Source organism: Somniosus microcephalus, chromosome 13, assembly GCF_052327205.1.
Source record: "Somniosus microcephalus isolate GS21.2 chromosome 13, FLI_Smic_1.0, whole genome shotgun sequence".
Taxonomy (NCBI): Eukaryota; Metazoa; Chordata; class Chondrichthyes; order Squaliformes; family Somniosidae; genus Somniosus; species Somniosus microcephalus.
In genome coordinates, this window is record NC_140999.1 from 191,645,740 (window position 1) to 191,661,797 (window position 16,058).

The following is a 16,058-nucleotide window of genomic DNA, read 5'->3' on the forward strand; positions in this document are numbered from 1 at the left end:
GGCAGACCGGAGATAGGCACAGTATTCAACCGCAGCCTGACAGCCCGCGTCCAGGGGCGAGAGGACGGAGGCGGGAGAGCGGGTGAGATCGGGCGGAGGGAGTGGACAGGGGAGCGAGCGGGCGGGTGGAGGGAGTGGGCGGGGTAGCGAGCGGGCGGGTGGAGGGAGTGGGCGGGGTAGCGAGCGGGCGGGTGGAGGGAGTGGACGGGGAGCGAGCGGGCGGGCGAGCAGGCGGGCGAGCGGGGGGAGTGGACGGGGAGTGAGCAGGCGGGTGAGATTGGGAGGGCGCGCAGGCGGGTGGAGGGAGTGGACGGGGAGCGAGCGGGCGGGTGGAGGGAGTGGGCAGGGAGCGAGCAGGCGAGCGAGATCAGCCGGGTGGAGGGAGTGGGCGGGGAGCGAGCGGGCGGGCGAGATCAGGCGGGTGGAGGGAGTGGGCGGGGAGCGAGCGGACGGGCGAGATCAGGCGGGCGAGATCAGGCGGGTGGAGGGAGTGGACGGGGAGCGAGCGGGCAGGCGAGATCGGGCGGGCGAGCGGGCAGAATGTGGGTGCCGGCTCTCGCTCTGACTTTGCTGTGCACTTCAGTCGGCCTGACGGGTTCGATCAGCCAGCGACGAGGAACGGACACCCCCCGCGGGCACTACCACCGCGTCCAGCACGGCCAGTGCAGCTACACCTTCGTGCTGCCGGAGCCGGACCATTGTAGGTCGAGCGCGGAGCAGCGCGACACCAACGCACTTCAGCGGGATGCCCCGCCCAGCGAGCCCGACACCTCCCTCCAGAAACTCCGGCATCTGGAGACTGCCACGGAGAACAACACCCAGTGGCTGCTGAAGGTAAGAACATCCAGAATTTCTCCGTTCATTCATTCTTGGCATGCGGGCGTCGCTGGCAAACCCGGCATTTATCGCCCATGCCTAGTTGCCCTGAGAAGGTGGTGGTGAGCCGCCTTCTTGAGCCGTTGTGCCCGTGCGGTGAAGGTCTTGTTACTCTTTGTACTCTAAGTTTGATGCAACTGAACGGCTTGCTCGGCAGTTAAGAGTTAACCACGTTGGTGTGAGACTGGAGTCACGTATAGATCCAGACCGGGTAAGGACGGCAGGTTTCCTTCCCTAAAGGACATCAGTGAACCAGTTGGGGTTTTACGACAATCCGATAGTTTCATGGTCACTTTTCCTGATCCCAGCTTTTTTTTAAAGTAAATTCAAATTGTCAGAGTGGGATTTGAACTCACGGTCTGTGGATTATTAGCCCAGTAACATAACCCACTGCACCATCGTACCCAGGGTCTGAGACTGGCCGCTATTGATCTGAATGGAATAGTTAATGTACCTGGTGCTTCATTAACTCGTCAGCGCATAAAAGGAGAAGGTAGGGGACTGTCCGGATAGTGAGTTACTTGGGGCGAGTTTGAGGAGAGAAAGTGTCGCTTTATTTTGGCCGGGAATGACTCTGGGGGGTGGGGGCATGGATTTGGAGGGGGGTCGGGGGGGGCGGGGGGGAGAATACGAGTCACTGTGCCGCTCCCAGCTCACAGCCGGGGCGACACGATATTTACCCCACACCCTGGGCCGGTACATGCGGTGGCATCGTAAATGTACTCGCAGAGATTTCTCCCGATTGACCCTTCTATCGAACTTGGTAGAGTTTCAGGGGAGATCAGAGATCAGAGGAAATCTGGGCAAACTTCACCAAAAGTTTAGCCAATATGAGATTCAACTTCTTGTTTGGTGTAATTGTTCCTCGGGCTGAGCCCCTGCCTGTCTGGTTGGAACACTTCCCTTTTGGTTGCGCCCTTGCCTTTTCGGGAGAACCCAGGACCCATTGTTAGAACCCTGTCCCTCTGGTTGGACCATTGCCTACTGGTTGAGCATTTGCCCCTTTAGTCGAACTCCTGCCCCTCTGGTTGAATGCTCCTCTGGTTGAATGCTCCTCTGGTTGAATGCTCCTCTGGATGAATGCTCCTCTGGTTGAATGCTCCTCTGGTTGAATGTTCCTCTGGATGAATGCTCCTCTGGTTGAATGCTCCTCTGGTTGAATGCTCCTCTGGATGAATGCTCCTCTGGTTGAATGCTCCTCTGGATGAATGCTGCTCTGGTTGAATGCCCCTCTGGTTGAATGCCCCTCTGGTTGAATGCTCCTCTGGTTGAATGCTCCTCTGGATGAATGCTCCTCTGGTTGAATGCCCCTCTGGTTGAATGCTCCTCTGGATGAATGTTCCTCTGGTTGAATGCCCCTCTGGTTGAATGTTCCTCTGGATGAATGCTCCTCTGGTTGAATGCCCCTCTGGTTGAATGCACCTCTGGTTGAATGCTCCTCTGGTTGAATGCTCCTCTGGTTGAATGCCCCTCTGGTTGAATGCTCCTCTGGTTGAATGCCCCTCTGGTTGAATGCTCCTCTGGTTGAATGTTCCTCTGGATGAATGCTCCTCTGGTTGAATGCCCCTCTGGTTGAATGTTCCTCTGGATGAATGCTCCTCTGGTTGAATGCCCCTCTGTTTGAATGCTCCTCTGGTTGAATGCTCCTCTGGTTGAATGTTCCTCTGGTTGAATGCTCCTCTGGTTGAATGCCCCTCTGGTTGAATGCTCCTCTGGTTGAATGTTCCTCTGGTTGAATGCTCCTCTGGTTGAATGCTCCTCTGGTTGTATGTTCCTCTGGTTGAATGCTCCTCTGGTTGAATGCTCCTCTGGAATGCGCCTCACCGTACTAATTCACCAGCTCCCAAACCGGTTGGAGTTCCCTGACACTCTGACAGTCTGACACGGGCATTACTTGCAGTCACCCTACTTTCTGCAGGTTTCACTCTTCCTAATGGTTTTTATTTGTTGCTACACTGGTGTGCCGGATCCAGCATCTACTTTTAAACAAATAGCTTCCTGAACCAGACAAGCCCAGAGTCTGCAGTCCATTCCATCGCACGGGGAATCGGGGGCAGTGAGAGGAGGGTGGGCACTGTGTGCAGGGGCTGAGGCAGTGAATGACGGGTGGGTTACAGATGATGGAGACACCTTAAGGATTGATGATGGAGGGATAGACAGACTGAAGGATTGGAGATAGAGGAGAGACAGACTGAAGGATTGGAGATAGAGGAGAGACAGACTGAAGGATTGGAGATAGAGGAGAGACAGACTGAAGGATTGGAGATAGAGCAGAGACAGACTGAAGGATTGGAGATAGAGGAGAGACAGACTGAAGGATTGGAGATAGAGGAGAGACAGACTGAAGGATTGGAGATAGAGGAGAGACAGACTGAAGGATTGGAGATAGAGGAGAGACAGACTGAAGGAATGGAGATAGAGGAGAGAGACAGACTGAAGGATTGGAGATAGAGGAGAGACAGACTGAAGGATTGGAGATAGAGGAGAGACAGACTGAACGATTGGAGATAGGGGAGAGACAGACTGAAGGATTGGAGATAGAGGAGAGACAGACTGAAGGATTGGAGATAGAGGAGAGACAGACTGAAGGATTGGAGATAGAGGAGAGACAGACTGAAGGATTGGAGATAGAGGAGAGACAGACTGAAGGATTGGAGATAGAGGAGAGACAGACTGAAGGATTGGAGATAGAGCAGAGACAGACTGAAGGATTGGAGATAGAGGAGAGACAGACTGAAGGATTGGAGATAGAGGAGAGACAGACTGAAGGATTGGAGATAGAGGAGAGACAGACTGAAGGATTGGAGATAGAGGAGAGACAGACTGAAGGAATGGAGATAGAGGAGAGAGACAGACTGAAGGATTGGAGATAGAGGAGAGACAGACTGAAGGATTGGAGATAGAGGAGAGACAGACTGAACGATTGGAGATAGGGGAGAGACAGACTGAAGGATTGGAGATAGAGGAGAGACAGACTGAAGGATTGGAGATAGAGGAGAGACAGACTGAAGGATTGGAGATAGAGGAGAGACAGACTGAAGGATTGGAGATAGACGAGAGACAGACTGAAGGATTGGAGATAGAGGAGAGACAGACTGAAGGATTGGAGATAGAGGAGAGACAGACTGAAGGATTGGAGATAGAGGAGAGACAGACTGAAGGATTGGAGATAGAGGAGAGACAGACTGAAGGATTGGAGATAGAGGAGAGACAGACTGAAGGATTGGAGATAGAGGAGAGACAGACTGAAGGATTGGAGATAGAGGAGAGACAGACTGAAGGATTGGAGATAGAGGAGAGACAGACTGAAGGATTGGAGATAGAGGAGAGACAGACTGAAGGATTGGAGATAGAGGAGAGACAGACTGAAGGATTGGAGGTAGAGGAGAGACAGACTGAAGGATTGGAGATAGAGGAGAGACAGACTGAAGGATTGGAGATAGAGGAGAGACAGACTGAAGGAATGGAGATAGAGGAGAGACAGACTGAAGGATTGGAGATAGAGGAGAGACAGACTGAAGGATTGGAGATAGAGGAGAGACAGACTGAAGGATTGGAGATAGAGGAGAGACAGACTGAAGAAATGGAGATAGAGGAGAGACAGACTGAAGGATTGGAGATAGGGGAGAGACAGACTGAAGGATTGGAGATAGGAGAGAGACAGACTGAAGGATTGGAGATAGAGGAGAGACAGACTGAAGGATTGGAGATAGAGGAGAGACAGACTGAAGGATTGGAGATAGAGGAGAGACGGACTGAAGGATTGGAGATAGAGGAGGGACGGACTGAAGGATTGGAGATAGAGGAGAGACAGACTGCAGGATTGGAGATAGAGGAGAGACAGACTGAAGGATTGGAGAGAGAGGAGAGACAGACTGCAGGATTGGAGATAGAGGAGAGACAGACTGCAGGATTGGAGATAGAGGAGAGACAGACTGCAGGATTGGAGATAGAGGAGAGACAGACTGAAGGATTGGAGATAGAGGAGAGACAGACTGCAGGATTGGAGATAGAGGAGAGACAGACTGAAGGATTGGAGATAGAGGAGAGACAGACTGAAGGAATGGAGATAGAGGAGAGACAGACTGAAGGATTGGAGATAGGGGAGAGACAGATTGAAGGATTGGAGATAGGAGAGAGACAGGCTGAAGGATTGGAGATAGAGGAGAGACAGACTGAAGGATTGGAGATAGAGGAGAGACAGACTGAAGGATTGGAGATAGAGGAGAGACGGACTGAAGGATTGGAGATAGAGGAGGGACAGACTGCAGGATTGGAGATAGAGGAGAGACAGACTGCAGGATTGGAGATAGAGGAGAGACAGACTGAAGGATTGGAGATAGAGGAGAGACAGACTGCAGGATTGGAGATAGAGGAGAGACAGACTGAAGGGTTGGAGATAGAGGAGAGACAGACTGAAGGATTGGAGATAGAGGAGAGACAGACTGCAGGATTGGAGATAGAGGAGAGACAGACTGAAGGATTGGAGATAGAGGAGAGACAGACTGCAGGATTGGAGATAGAGGAGAGACAGACTGAAGGATTGGAGATAGGAGAGAGACAGACTGAAGGATTGGAGATAGGGGAGAGACAAACTGAAGGATTGGAGATAGAGGAGAGACAGACTGAAGGATTGGAGATAGAGGAGAGACAGACTGAAGGATTGGAGATAGAGGAGAGACAGACTGCAGGATTGGAGATAGAGGAGAGACAGACTGAAGGATTGGAGATAGAGGAGAGACAGACTGAAGGATTGGAGATAGAGGAGAGACAGACTGAAGGATTGGAGAAAGGGGAGAGACGGACTGAAGGATTGGAGATAGAGGAGAGACAGACTGAAGGATTGGAGATAGAGGAGAGACAGACTGCAGGATTGGAGATAGAGGAGAGACAGACTGAAGGATTGGAGATAGAGGAGAGACAGACTGCAGCATTGGAGATAGAGGAGAGACAGACTGCAGGATTGGAGATAGAGGAGAGACAGACTGAAGGATTGGAGATAGAGGAGAGACAGACTGAAGGATTGGAGATAGAGGAGAGACAGACTGAAGGATTGGAGATAGGGGAGAGACAGACTGAAGGATTGGAGATAGAGGAGAGACAGACTGAAGGATTGGAGATAGAGGAGAGACAGACTGAAGGATTGGAGATAGAGGAGAGACAGACTGAAGGATTGGAGATAGGGGAGAGACGGACTGAAGGATTGGAGATAGAGGAGAGACAGACGGAAGGATTGGAGATAGAGGAGAGACAGACTGAAGGATTGGAGATAGGGGAGAGGCGGACTGAAGGATTGGAGATAGAGGAGAGACAAACTGAAGGATTGGAGATAGAGGAGAGACAGACTGAAGGATTGGAGATAGGAGAGAGACAGACTGAAGGATTGGAGATAGAGGAGAGGCAGGCTGGAGGATTGGAGATAGAGGAGAGACAGACTGAAGGATTGGAGATAGGGGAGAGGCGGACTGAAGGATTGGAGATAGAGGAGAGACAGACTGAAGGATTGCAGATAGAGGAGAGACAGACTGAAGGATTGGAGATAGAGGAGAGACAGACTGAAGGATTGGAGATAGAGGAGAGACAGACTGAAGGATTGGAGATAGAGGAGAGACAGACTGAAGGATTGGAGATAGAGGAGAGACAGACTGAAGGATTGGAGATAGAGGAGAGACAGACTGAAGGATTGGAGGTAGAGGAGAGACAGACTGAAGGATTGGAGATAGAGGAGAGACAGACTGAAGGATTGGAGATAGAGGAGAGACAGACTGATGGATTGGAGATAGAGGAGAGACAGACTGAAGGATTGGAGATAGAGGAGAGACAGACTGAAGGATTGGAGATAGAGGAGAGACAGACTGAAGGATTGGAGATAGAGGAGAGACAGACTGAAGGATTGGAGATAGAGGAGAGACAGACTGAAGGATTGGAGATAGAGGAGAGACAGACTGAAGGATTGGAGGTAGAGGAGAGACAGACTGAAGGATTGGAGATAGAGGAGAGACAGACTGAAGGATTGGAGATAGAGGAGAGACAGACTGAAGGAATGGAGATAGAGGAGAGACAGACTGAAGGATTGGAGATAGAGGAGAGACAGACTGAAGGATTGGAGATAGAGGAGAGACAGACTGAAGGATTGGAGATAGAGGAGAGACAGACTGAAGGAATGGAGATAGAGGAGAGACAGACTGAAGGATTGGAGATAGGGGAGAGACAGACTGAAGGATTGGAGATAGGAGAGAGACAGACTGAAGGATTGGAGATAGAGGAGAGACAGACTGAAGGATTGGAGATAGAGGAGAGACAGACTGAAGGATTGGAGATAGAGGAGAGACGGACTGAAGGATTGGAGATAGAGGAGGGACAGACTGAAGGATTGGAGATAGAGGAGAGACAGACTGCAGGATTGGAGATAGAGGAGAGACAGACTGAAGGATTGGAGAGAGAGGAGAGACAGACTGCAGGATTGGAGATAGAGGAGAGACAGACTGCAGGATTGGAGATAGAGGAGAGACAGACTGCAGGATTGGAGATAGAGGAGAGACAGACTGAAGGATTGGAGATAGAGGAGAGACAGACTGCAGGATTGGAGATAGAGGAGAGACAGACTGAAGGATTGGAGATAGAGGAGAGACAGACTGAAGGAATGGAGATAGAGGAGAGACAGACTGAAGGATTGGAGATAGGGGAGAGACAGATTGAAGGATTGGAGATAGGAGAGAGACAGGCTGAAGGATTGGAGATAGAGGAGAGACAGACTGAAGGATTGGAGATAGAGGAGAGACGGACTGAAGGATTGGAGATAGAGGAGGGACAGACTGAACGATTAGAGATAGAGGAGAGACAGACTGCAGGATTGGAGATAGAGGAGAGACAGACTGAAGGATTGGAGATAGAGGAGAGACAGACTGCAGGATTGGAGATAGAGGAGAGACAGACTGCAGGATTGGAGATAGAGGAGAGACAGACTGCAGGATTGGAGATAGAGGAGAGACAGACTGAAGGATTGGAGATAGAGGAGAGACAGACTGCAGGATTGGAGATAGAGGAGAGACAGACTGAAGGATTGGAGATAGAGGAGAGACAGACTGAAGGATTGGAGATAGAGGAGAGACAGACTGAAGGGTTGGAGATAGAGGAGAGACAGACTGAAGGATTGGAGATAGAGGAGAGACAGACTGCAGGATTGGAGATAGAGGAGAGACAGACTGAAGGATTGGAGATAGAGGAGAGACAGACTGCAGGATTGGAGATAGAGGAGAGACAGACTGAAGGATTGGAGATAGGAGAGAAACAGACTGAAGGATTGGAGATAGGGGAGAGACAAACTGAAGGATTGGAGATAGAGGAGAGACAGACTGAAGGATTGGAGATAGAGGAGAGACAGACTGAAGGATTGGAGATAGAGGAGAGACAGACTGCAGGATTGGAGATAGAGGAGAGACAGACTGAAGGATTGGAGATAGAGGAGAGACAGACTGAAGGATTGGAGATAGAGGAGAGACAGACTGAAGGATTGGAGAAAGGGGAGAGACGGACTGAAGGATTGGAGATAGAGGAGAGACAGACTGAAGGATTGGAGATAGAGGAGAGACAGACTGCAGGATTGGAGATAGAGGAGAGACAGACTGAAGGATTGGAGATAGAGGAGAGACAGACTGCAGCATTGGAGATAGAGGAGAGACAGACTGCAGGATTGGAGATAGAGGAGAGACAGACTGAAGGATTGGAGATAGAGGAGAGACAGACTGAAGGATTGGAGATAGAGGAGAGACAGACTGAAGGATTGGAGATAGGGGAGAGACAGACTGAAGGATTGGAGATAGAGGAGAGACAGACTGAAGGATTGGAGATAGAGGAGAGACAGACTGAAGGATTGGAGATAGAGGAGAGACAGACTGAAGGATTGGAGATAGGGGAGAGACGGACTGAAGGATTGGAGATAGAGGAGAGACAGACGGAAGGATTGGAGATAGAGGAGAGACAGACTGAAGGATTGGAGATAGGGGAGAGGCGGACTGAAGGATTGGAGATAGAGGAGAGACAAACTGAAGGATTGGCGATAGAGGAGAGACAGACTGAAGGATTGGAGATAGGAGAGAGACAGACTGAAGGATTGGAGATAGAGGAGAGGCAGGCTGGAGGATTGGAGATAGAGGAGAGACAGACTGAAGGATTGGAGATAGGGGAGAGGCGGACTGAAGGATTGGAGATAGAGGAGAGACAGACTGAAGGATTGCAGATAGAGGAGAGACAGACTGAAGGATTGGAGATAGAGGAGAGACAGACTGAAGGATTGGAGATAGAGGAGAGACAGACTGAAGGATTGGAGATAGAGGAGAGACAGACTGAAGGATTGGAGATAGGAGAGAGACAGACTGAAGGATTGGAGATAGAGGAGAGACAGACTGAAGGATTGGAGATAGAGGAGAGACAGACTGAAGGATTGGAGATAGAGGAGAGACAGACTGAAGGATTGGAGGTAGAGGAGAGACAGACTGAAGGATTGGAGATAGAGGAGAGACAGACTGAAGGATTGGAGATAGAGGAGAGACAGACTGAAGGATTGGAGATAGAGGAGAGACAGACTGAAGGATTGGAGATAGAGGAGAGACAGACTGAAGGATTGGAGATAGAGGAGAGACAGACTGAAGGATTGGAGATAGAGGAGAGACAGACTGAAGGATTGGAGATAGAGGAGAGACAGACTGAAGGATTGGAGAAAGAGGAGAGACAGACTGAAGGATTGGAGATAGAGGAGAGACAGACTGAAGGATTGGAGATAGAGGAGAGACAGACTGAAGGATTGGAGATAGAGGAGAGACAGACTGAAGGATTGGAGATAGAGGAGAGACAAACTGAAGGATTGGAGATAGAGGAGAGACAGACTGAAGGATTGGAGATAGAGGAGAGACAGACTGAAGGATTGGAGATAGGGGAGAGACGGACTGAAGGATTGGAGATAGAGGAGAGACAGACTGAAGGATTGGAGGTAGAGGAGAGACAGACTGCAGGATTGGAGATAGAGGAGAGAGAGACTGAAGGATTGGAGATAGAGGAGAGACAGACTGCAGGATTGGAGATAGAGGAGAGACAGACTGCAGGATTGGAGATAGAGGAGAGACAGACTGAAGGATTGGAGATAGAGGAGAGACAGACTGAAGGATTGGAGATAGAGGAGAGACAGACTGAAGGATTGGAGATAGAGGAGAGACAGACTGAAGGATTGGAGATAGAGGAGAGACAGACTGAAGGATTGGAGATAGAGGAGAGACAGACTGAAGGATTGGAGATAGGGGAGAGACGGACTGAAGGATTGGAGATAGAGGAGAGACAGACGGAAGGATTGGAGATAGAGGAGAGACAGACTGAATGATTGGAGATAGGGGAGAGGCGGACTGAAGGATTGGAGATAGAGGACAGACAGACTGAAGGATTGGAGATAGAGGAGAGACAGACTGAAGGATTGGAGATAGAGGAGAGACAGACTGAAGGATTGGAGATAGGAGAGAGACAGACTGAAGGATTGGAGATAGAGGAGAGACAGACTGGAGGATTGGAGATAGAGGAGAGACAGACTTAAGGATTGGAGATAGGGGAGAGGCGGACTGAAGGATTGGAGATAGAGGAGAGACAGACTGAAGGATTGGAGATAGGGGAGAGACAGACTGAAGGTTTGGAGATAGAGGAGAGACAGACTGAAGGATTGGAGATAGGGGAGAGACAGACTGAAGGATTGGAGATATAGGAGAGGCGGACTGAAGGATTGGAGATAGAGGAGAGACAGACTGAAGGATTGGAGATAGAGGAGAGACAGACTGAAGGATTGGAGATAGAGGAGAGACAGACTGAAGGATTGGAGATAGGGGAGAGACAGACTGAAGGATTGGAGATAGAGGAGAGACAGACTGAAGGATTGGAGATAGAGGAGAGACAGACTGAAGGATTGGAGATAGAGGAGAGACAGACTGAAGGATTGGAGATAGAGGCGAGACAGACTGAAGGATTGGAGATAGGAGAGAGACAGACTGAAGGATTGGAGATAGAGGAGAGACAGACTGAAGGATTGGAGATAGAGGAGAGACAGACTGAAGGATTGGAGATAGAGGAGAGACAGACTGAAGGATTGGAGATACAGGAGAGGCAGACTGAAGAATTGGAGATAGAGGAGAGACAGACTGAAGGATTGGAGATAGAGGAGAGACAGACTGCAGGATTGGAGATAGAGGAGAGACAGACTGAAGGATTGGAGATAGGAGAGAGACAGACTGAAGGATTGGAGATAGGGGAGAGGCGGACTGAAGGATTGGAGATAGAGGAGAGACAGACTGAAGAATTGGAGATAGGAGAGAGACAGACTGAAGGATTGGAGATAGGGGAGAGACAGACTGAAGGATTGGAGATAGGGGAGAGACAGACTGAAGGATTGGAGATAGGGGAGAGACAGACTGAAGGATTGGAGATAGAGAAGAGACAGACTGAAGGATTGGAGATAGAGGAGAGACAGACTGAAGGATTGGAGATAGAGGAGAGACGGACTGAAGGATTGGAGATAGAGGAGAGACAGACTGAAGGATTGGAGATAGGAGAGAGACAGACTGATGGATTGGAGATAGGGGAGAGACAGACTGAAGGATTGGAGATAGAGGAGAGACAGACTGAAGGATTGGAGATAGGGGAGAGACAGACTGAAGGATTGGTGATAGAGGAGAGACAGACTGAAGGATTGGAGATAGAGGAGAGACAGACTGAAGGATTGGAGATAGAGGAGAGACAGACTGCAGGATTGGAGATAGAGGAGAGACAGACTGAAGGATTGGAGATAGAGGAGAGACAGACTGCAGGATTGGAGATAGAGGAGAGACAGACTGAAGGATTGGAGATAGAGGAGAGACAGACTGAAGGATTGGAGATAGAGGAGAGACAGACTGAAGGATTGGAGATAGAGGAGAGACAGACTGAAGGATTGGAGATAGAGGAGAGACAGACTGAAGGATTGGAGATAGAGGAGAGACAGACTGAAGGATTGGAGATAGGGGAGAGACAGACTGAAGGATTGGAGATCGAGGAGAGACAGACTGAAGGATTGGAGATAGAGGAGAGACAGACTGAAGGATTGGAGATAGAGGAGAGACAGACTGAAGGACTGTAACATAAATGAAGCACAAGGCAATTGGCCGCTGTGTCGCGCTATGCTAAGAACTGCTGGGATTCTGACTATTCACTGAGTATTTTTTTTGTCTAGAGCAGTGATTTGGAACCAGCAATAGTCGTATCTCTTCCTGCTGATGCGTCTAATGCCCTTTAGCAGTGTCAGCTATGGCTCAGTTAGTAACGCACTTGCCTCTCAGTCAGACGGTTGTGGGTTCAATTCCCACTTCAGGGACTTGAGCATAAAAAGCTGGGCTGACACTCCCAGTGCTAGTGCTGAGGGAGCGCTGCACTGTCGGAGGTGCCGTCTTTCAGATGAGATGTTAAACCGAGACTCTGTCTGCTCTCGCAGGTGGACGTAAAAGATCCCAAGGCACTATTTCGAAGAAAAGCAGGGAAGTTTGTCCTGAGGGCAATATTTATGCCTCAATCAACATCACTAAAACAGATTATCTGGTCATTATCACATTGCTGTTTATGGGATCTTGCTGTGCACAAATTGGCTGCCGCGTTTCCCACATTACAACAGTGACTAGACTTCAAAAGTACTTCATTGGCTGTAAAGCACTTTGAGACGTCCGGTGGTCGTGAAAGGCGCTATAGAAATGCGAGTCTCTCTTTATCTAAACCCGATGAGTATGGCAATTCATGGCAGGAACATTCGGATGTCTAGGGAAAGTATCTACCTCAGCAGTTTATAGCAGGAAATGATCAAATGTTGGCCATGATTGAGACTCGAACATCAAGAACAACTTATATTTATCCAGCGCTTTAGACGTAGTGAAATGTCCCAAGGTGCATCACAGGAGTGTAATCAGGCAAAACATCTGACCCCAAGCCACATGAGATATTAGGGTAGGTGACCAAAAGCTTGGTCAAAGAGGTAGGTTTTATAGGAGCATCTTAAAAGGAGGAAAGAGAGGCGGGGAGGTTGAGGGAGGGAATTCCAGAGCTTGGGGCCCAGGCAGCTGAAGGCACGGCCGCCAATGGTGGAGTGATTAAAATCGGGGACGCGCAAGCGGCCAGAATTGGAGGAGCGCAGCGATCTCGGGGGGTTGTGGGGCTGGAGGAGGTTACAGAGATAGGGAGCGGCGAAGGCCGTGGAGGGATTTGAAAACAAGGATGAGAATTTTCAAATTGAGGCGTTGCCGGGCCAGAAGGGTGACCAGAGGCATGTTTGTATTTGTACAAGCAACCCGGCCTTTAGTCACATGAAGCGCCTGCTGATAGTCTTTGATCTGAGTTCAGACACGCTTTTCTGAGTTGCAGAATTCTCACAATAAGTACTTGTGGAATGTGAAAGAATATCCGACAGTGTGCACGTTGGCGCTGATTTTCAACCCTGACCTGTGAAACCCAGTCTCCTGCCCCAGTGAGGAGTTTGAAGCCAGACTGGTGACTTCCCTCAGTCAGGAAACACCTCTCACATCAAAGGAGGTCGGCCAGGAGTTTTTGTTATTCTCCTCGCACCAGCTCTGGGTTCCTTGGGACATCACGCAGGCCTTCCCAGCTTAAGCAGCACGTGGTGTTTTGAGAAATTGTGCAGATCTAACGTAAAGGGGAGAAGATTCGGCCTGTTGAAGGGGGTCGGGCGTGCTGCTTAATGGGAACCAGAGCCAGCTCCACACTGGGAAGTAGAACAGTATCCAAAGCACTGAGCTGGAATGTTCATGAAATGCCTCGCCAATTCTAAATATAAATGAGAAAACTTTTCAGAACAGCAATACCCTTGATCAGTAAGTACAGAGAGAGAGAGAGAGGGATTTAGAGAATAACTGGAACCAAACTGCAGATTTACAGAGATTTTTGAATACAGGAAGTCCCCCAGCAAATAATCAATCCTTCTGATCCTCGTACTCCATTCATGAGGTCCAGCTGGGAAAGTGCAACGAAATGAATGGAGGGCAAGGGGTGGTGGGGGGGGTGGGGTGGTTGGAGGAGGAGGGGGTCAGAATCATGTTGCGAGAAGATTGTTTTCAAAACACAGAAAGGCAATGAGACACGCTACGTTGACCTGTACTGTAGCGAGGGAAATTAATACGTAAAGAAAGAACCTACATTTCAATAGCGCCTTTCAGGACCACCGGACGTCCCAAAACACTTTACAGCCAATGAAGTACTTTTTGAAGTGTAGTCACTGTTGTAATGTAGGAAACGCAGCAGCCAATTTGCGCACAGCAAGCTCCCACAAACAGCAACGTGATAATGACCAGATGATCCGCTGTACTGAGGTTGGTTGAAGGATAAAGATTAGCCCAGGACACCGGGGATAACTCCCCTGCTCTTCTAATAGTGGCCGTGGGATCTTTCTCGTCCACCTGAGAGGGCAGATGGGGACCTCAGTTTAAGGTCTCATCTGAATGATGGCAGCTCCGACAGTGCTGTAAAATTCTATGGGGGAAAAATTCGGTTGCTTTGCGCCTCCCATTAGCGCCCGAGTGGGGCGCTAACAGAGCAGGAAAGCACCTAGCGCCTGAGCGCGGCGCCGCTAATGCCTCCTGCAAAATTCAGTGGGAGGTTAGCGGTGGCGGTAGCCAGTAATGCCCCACGGCACTGCACCTTTGGCACTGATGTCATCGCCGTGTGCAGCGCCCCCTGACCTACCGCCGGACGCTATTTCCGACAGGGTCAGGGGGGCATTCTTGCGGCCGGGGCGGCAATAATTAAAGGGCGGGTGCCGGGCAGCCATTTCTTTTGGGACCGCCTGCCAGCACTTGCCCCCTCTCGCCTCCTCCTGCGGGGCGCCGGCCGCGATCGCTCAGCCCGGCGCTCCTCCCGAGTGCCGGACTGTTTTCCCGACACCCCGCTCCCCGGTGGTCCAGCAGGGTCCCAGTGCGCGCTGTTCAAGGCCCCTCCCATTTAATCAGGGGAGGGAGGCCTGTAATACCGCGGCGCTACGTGCCGACACGCGTGGTCGCTGCTGCACGTAGCGCCGCGATATTCAATAGGAGCGCCCCAAGAGGGAGGGGGAGCGTTTCCAGTAGCCCCGCCTCCTGCTTGGGGCGCTACCACTCAATTTCTGGTGCAGGGGCGCTAACTTTCTCGGGGTGTTAAAAGTAGCGCCCCGGCGAAGTTAGTGCCCCAAAGGGGGCACCACCCAATTTTCCCCCTATGTAACTGGAAAGTGATCGGGAGGAGACAGTGTCCTCTGGGTGCCACGTGTTAGCAGGAAGGTGTCCTCTCAGTGCTATTTCTGGCCAAATTACAACCCGTGTCTGTTTATTGGTTGCGCTTTAATGAAAGGAAAATCGTTGACCAAGACTGACTTCCAGCCAGGAGTAGGGCAGGTTTGTGGTGGGGGATGTTCGTCGTGTCAGAGACTAGGGAAGGGGAGTTAGGTGAAGAGGTCTGGGCTGTGAGAGGTGAAGTGAAGGGTTAAGTGATCTGACCTGTGTTGTGTCACGCTCTGCGAGTTTCGCTTTGTGATATTGATTGAGACAAAACACGTTCAGCTCCGAATCTGAGGGTGGCACCAGAAAGCTTCGAGAGCTTGGAGCTCCCCGCTTTGTATTCTGTTCCTGGTGCGTGGAACAGCTGGGCACTCTCCAGGTTTTATTGACAGTTTGCAAGAGGGTCCTGAAAACTTTCAACGTCTATGCTTCAAGCGGGGCAGATGCGATGAGCAGCAGGCCAAGCAGCATCGCAGAGCCAAAGAGGCTGAACGCGGGAACAGGAGGGGAGGCCATTCAGCCCCTCGAGCCTACTGCGCCATTCAATGAGATCCTGGCTGATCTGTATCTTAACTCCATCCACCTGCCTTGGCTCCATTTTCTTTTCTACCCCTTGTTCAGCGAAAAACTATCAATCTCAGATTTTAAATTATTAATTGAGCTAGTATCGACTGCTTTTTGTGGGAGTGAGGCATTGAAAAGAGGCCCTGCTCTCTCGGTGAAACAGTGGTGATCAGTCATATTTCTGTTATATTTCTCCCGCTTGCAGGGGAGACTAAAACTAGGAGCCATGAATATAAGATGATCACTAATAAATCTGAGATCTCTGCGCTCCTCCAATTCTGGCCTCTTGCGCATCCCCGA

General features: G+C 50.3%; 1 protein-coding gene across 1 annotated transcript in view; it reads left to right on the forward strand.

The window, feature by feature from the left end:
* The first annotated feature begins 473 nt into the window (after positions 1-473).
* Positions 474-16,058, forward strand: part of angpt4 (angiopoietin 4) — a 133,859-nt gene continuing 118,274 nt past the window's right edge. The window contains exon 1 of the mRNA XM_086005870.1: positions 474-834. Coding sequence (XP_085861996.1) covers positions 541-834 — 294 coding nt within the window. The 5' untranslated portion in view covers positions 474-540. The remainder of the gene's footprint in view (positions 835-16,058) is intronic.